This window comes from Hipposideros armiger, unplaced genomic scaffold, assembly GCF_001890085.2.
Source record: "Hipposideros armiger isolate ML-2016 unplaced genomic scaffold, ASM189008v1 scaffold_39, whole genome shotgun sequence".
In the NCBI taxonomy this organism is placed as follows: Eukaryota; Metazoa; Chordata; class Mammalia; order Chiroptera; family Hipposideridae; genus Hipposideros; species Hipposideros armiger.
The window spans coordinates 4,083,427-4,089,014 of NW_017731389.1; the positions used below are offsets into that span (position 1 = coordinate 4,083,427).

General features: G+C 33.9%; 1 protein-coding gene across 1 annotated transcript in view; it reads left to right on the plus strand.

The window, feature by feature from the left end:
* ANK3 (ankyrin 3) overlaps positions 1 to 5,588 on the plus strand; it is a 339,429-nt gene that overhangs the window by 257,834 nt on the left and 76,007 nt on the right. Inside the window, exon 24 of the mRNA XM_019638372.1 lies at positions 2,734 to 2,840. Within this exon, the coding sequence (XP_019493917.1) occupies positions 2,734 to 2,840 (107 nt within the window). The remainder of the gene's footprint in view (positions 1 to 2,733; positions 2,841 to 5,588) is intronic.

Here is a 5,588-nt window from a genome sequence, read left to right on the forward strand (position 1 = left end):
CTCATATGTGGGATCCGAACCGGGGCCCTCTGGCATCCCAAGCCAGTTCTTAACCATTGCGCCACTCGGCCGGCCCCTAGAATATCTTTTGGTGACTCTTATGATGCACTTCATGTCTCTAAACAATATGTATATATTGCTTCTTGTTGGTTTTTCTCTATTTCAGAAATTATTTATTGAATTCCTCAAATGTTAGATGAACCTTTAATTTTTTTAAATATCTCTTCTCTCCCACCATGCATCCTCCCACCCCCCCATTTTCCTCAAACAGTTGTATTTTATTTTGGTATACCAGTGTTTAATGCTGCTATTATTATGCCTACATAAATGTAATTCACAGATGTGAAATATATTATGATTGCATTTTCTTTTTGGCACAATATTTTTATTTCCCTAGAGTTTTTTTTCATTTGCTTGGTATTCTCTGTACTTACCACTAGTCCAACCCACAAACTCCTCCCCAATTGTACAAATCTCTCAATATATTTATACTCGTTAGGTGTTCTCTAAATTTCATGTACTTAACTCATCTGTCTTAGAGCTTTGTTACTTGTCAAGTTGCTTGTAGACCTACTGCACAGATGTCTTCCTGGGTCCTTCATTGTCACCATGAAAATTCTGTTTTTCTACTAAACCCTGTGTCTTGCTTCTTCTTGGTTTAGTCCTTCATTTTGGTGGAGTACATCTTTCAATAGTTGCCTTTGCAGTGGACATCAGAATTATATGTTTTGAGGTTTCATATATCTGAACATTATTCTTAATTCTATTTTCATACCTTTTTTGGCAGGGGCAAGGGGGGGCTGGCTGGTTATAGAATTCTGGGTTGAAAATTATTTCCTCTCAACATTGAAGGACTTGCTTCATTGCCTTTAACTTCAGTTTTCGCTCTTATAAAAACTTCTAGTAGAAGTCTGCCATCTGTGACTTTTTTCTGTTTAAATTCAGAGGCTCTTTCTTTGTCTCCAATTTCTAAAATTATATGATGATGTGCTATAGAGAGCTTTATATTTATCTATAGTGCTCGTGACTCAGTGGGTCCTTTTACTCTAGGAACTTAGGTTTTGAGCTCTGGGAACATTTCTTGAGTTGTTTGATTTTTTTCTCTATTTCATTATTTTCCTTTTCTAGAACTTTTTTTTTTTTTTGGAGTTGGGAGAAGAATTTGAAATTTCTGAACTGATTCTCTACTTTCTTACATGTTCTCTCCTACTTTCTATTTTTAAAAGTCTCCCCCTGATTTTTAGGCATTTTTTTGAACTTTAATGCTGTCATATTTGTTACTTTCTATGAGTTCTATCATTTACTGGGGTTTCAGTAGGAAGTAGATCTTTATCAGGACAAAAATTGAGATTGATCTTATTTTTGGCCTGTGGGATAATATCTTACATCAGATTAACAACATTCTTCGCCATTCTGTCTTCATATTTAGCTTCTGCCTTATTCCCTTCTAAATTACACTTACATTAACATTTTTCACCATGTTCCACATCTCATATTACTTTCTATATTCCATTATTTTTTTAAATCCTTAATTTTGTATATTTTTCCATTAATGCTTCCAATTTACTAACCCGTTCTCTATTGTGTCTAGTCAAGAACTGACATTGTATTTAGAGCTCAACAAATGCCCACATGTTTATTGCTTGTGTATATCCCAGTGCTCTGTGGAATTATCTTTTATTTTCTTTTTATTTTCTTTTTGTAATCATACTATTTTAAAGTTCTTATTAGCTTCAAAATGTAGGATGACCTGGGCATCTGTTTATAGTACTTTTTTTTTCCCTGTTTCGTTCATGTGCTCTGGCCATGCTTGGCAATTTTTCATTGCATGTTGGACATGATGTATAAAAAAGTTGCAGACAGGGCACTTCCGAGGATATATATCTCTTCCTTCACAGAGGATTCACCCTCCCTCTGCTAGGCACACAGAGTGGTTGCTAATTATTTAATCCAATCAAGATTTTGCTGAACTGAGGCTGGTTTGCAGCCCTGGTAAAGCTGCTGGCATTTCAGGGTCCTTACTTGAAATCTGTGATCTTCAAGTCCCTGACAAGCCCCACACTCAGAATCTTTTTCTCCTGAAACTGCCAAAAAGCCCCATGTGCCTTTCAGAGGTTTTTCTGGTTGGCTTTTCTAACTTCCTGTTCTGCACAGCCTAGGAATTCCGCAGATGTTAACAGAAATCGGTACCATGCTCGAGGCCACCCTCGAGTCAGCTCAACCCCTCAAGACTTCCCGCCTCCAGAGTTCAGCTCCTCTAGTTGATGCCTCAGCTGTTCTCTGCTGCATTAGGCGATGATTTCCATATTTGTCTGGTGTATTTGGCAGCAGCACCAGGCTGCTGCTAGCTACTCTGCCCCACTTGGAAACCGAAGTCATCAAGATTGATTTTCTTTTTTTAATTTTGAGATTTGGGGAAGAATTTTACAGTTGTTGTAGGATTAATTTGGAGATGCGTTGAAATGCTTAAAATCATGGTTAGAATGATTTCGGTGATATTCTGCGTGTCATGCCAGTTACTCGAGATGCTTTCTTAAGAGATCAAAATAGCAAAGCATATCAATAAACTTTAGTATTTTCTAATTCTTGAAACTTCAATGTAGACCTGTAGTGGAATATATAAAAATGGTTTATTTTGAATGTGAGACTGTCTGGACTTGTAGTGACATACAGGCATTTTTAGGTGCATAGAAACCAGTGTCTTATGTGGGTTGTTGATATTTTATTTTTCAGCATCTAACATTCGCAAGAGAATTTGATTCAGATTCTCTTAGACACTACAGCTGGGCTGCAGACACCTTGGACAATGTCAATCTTGTCTCAAGTCCTGTTCATTCTGGGTAAGTAACCTAAAAGCCACTTTTCTTTATCCTATTAAATTAATCCCATTGCATTTAATATTTGCAGTTATAAATTCATAGGTGTGAAATATTGATATCCTATAGGACTTCATTAGTGAGTATATGTGTCATATATTTGTAAATCATTAGTAAATATTTTTCTAAACATATCTGTATACCTATTTTTATTAATAAAAGCATGGTGTTGGAAAGGAAATTCACTAAAGTTTTGGTGCCTAAAAACTGTCTATTCTGGTATACTTCTAGGTCTGTAATTTTCCATAAAACATTTTAATATAGTCATTTCCTTTAATTTACTTTATTCAAAATGAAGATTTTTTTTCTGAGTATCTGATTTTCCTTTTTAATAAAAAATAGCTATGTAGCTATTTTCCATTAACTTACCTCATTATTTGACTGCTTTTGTGTTTTGCTTTGAATGATAGAGAAATTTCACTATCTTGAGGCCTATATATGATATAGGCCTTTGATTTGACAAATGATAGGCTTTGTGTGATTTTCCTTTAAAAAGGAAATATCAACTCGAAACCTCCAGATCAAGTTTGGTACCTTTTGCATTCCTGAAATAAAATTATAATTAAGTTGTATTAAATTACAATTAGGGGAAAAAAGAAAGAAATTTTTAAAAGAAATTCACTTTCAGAAAGTGAAGACACCAATGTATGTATACGAAATGTGCTGTGGTAAGAGCCACATCAAACAGGAGCCTCATTGCTGCCCATTGGACAGCAGAATTTGAGGTGGGTGGCTAAAAGGTGACCTGCTCTGACTGCTGAATTGATAATCAATTTATTTTTAGATATTGGATTCTTCACCTGTAGCTAATTAAAACTTGGGATAATTGATGTCCATACAAATGGAATAGAAATAATTCATTAAGATGGTGAAAATTTCAAGGTATTTTCACCTCTGAAATTGGCATTTGGGTCATAAATTAGTTGTGATCCAGAACAAGGGCTGATTAATTCAGAACTAAATAAATTAACAATAGTTAACATTTGTGAAGTGCCTTATGTATTACATGAAGTGTTTTCTGCTCCTTTTAATTAAAATACATTGTAATAGCTAACATTTACCTAGTGCTTTTCATGTACCTCACATTGTGCTAAAGCTTTTACGTGTATTTTCTTATTTAATATTTATTAGAACCTGAAAATTACACTGAGAGAAGTTTTACTCATTATCCCTAGTTTACAGAGGAAAAGTCAGATTCAGAGTAATGCTACGGGTTATTTAAAGTATTCTTATGCAACTGTAGCTTATGATACAACAATTCTGAAAAACAAATCACTGAAATGTCATTCAAAAGGAAGTAATTTACATGAAAGTGCTTTATAAACTCTAAAATACATGGTCTTTGAGTCATTAACCTTGTAATTTCTTTAACTAAACTAGAAAAACCTTTCATTGTAATAATTTTTAAACTGCTAAAAATATTTACACAATATTTAGATGTATACGTGTCTAAAATAGCAAAAGCAAAAAAAAAAATGAGAGTCAAGAAGGAATACATAAAATACTTGGATACATTCAATGTTCAGACTAGTTAAAGAGTTCTTTGCATCCAGCTTGGTGAACTGTCACCATGTTACAAAGATCTAGAACCAGCACTTTATACCCTCTACATAGGAAAGAAAAGTACTGGGGCTTAATTTAGTAAACTAAGAAGCTGAGGGAGCATAGGATAATACAATAAAAAATGAACCTTACCATACTTGGAGAGACTGAAGGGTTTGAATATGCAAATTAGCTCTCCTTCTTGAATTTACTGAAGAGAATAGACAAGTGCAAGGAAAGCAAAGGTAATGGCAGCTAGTATGGACTTTAAAAGGAAAATATAGACTTGGTATATACTTGAAAATAGTTCACTAATGCCAGGTCTGTGGAGTAGCTTATATAGTCATTTAAGGCACGTATTTTTCCAGGTTGTCCCACAAATGCCAAATGCCTTGGTTTCATTTTCTGATGGTTTTAATTTTTCTTTTGCTTGTCATTGACATTTTCTGTTGCTTGCTTCTAATTATCTTACATTAATTTTTCCCATTTGCTTTCTAAATTATTTTGCAGCTATTCTTCTCCACTTCCTCAGTATGATTCAAGGTGATAACTGTGTCCTTTATGTGAACCATCCTTTTTTGTATTTTTAATTTATGTGAATTCTTCCTGCAGTTAGATTGTGTCAGTGTGTGTAGTGTATCAGCATTTGTCATCCCGCTGTTCCTAAAACTAGAAATATTCATGTATTAGTTTTAGGATCATGTCTAGAGTTTTTGCTTTAGTTTAAGAATTAATAAGATAAAACAAATATGATTAAACATCATCTTTTAATTTGTTTCTGTAAGTGATATTGCATGGAATTTTATTTCGTACAGAATATGTAAGGAATGAGTTTGGGGAAAAAAATTCACCACTTTTCATAATGTTATTGAATAATAGGACCCACATCCTGCTTAACAGATACTCTCATCTTTCCTCTTTCTGTTGCCTCTATAAAGTTGTAAACCTTAGAACAATAAATGATTGGTAGTGAGCACCAGCTATGCACTCAGTGCTAAGCAGAACACAGAAAGAGATTCTTCCAATTTGTAATTAAAATCTTCTAAGCCATGTTTTTTTTCCGTTTGGTTCTGATATTCTTTGTAGCTGGGTTATTTTTATATTAACACTGATTACATTCTTACACCACTTTCAGACTGCTCAGCTACAAATGTTTTATATATATATATA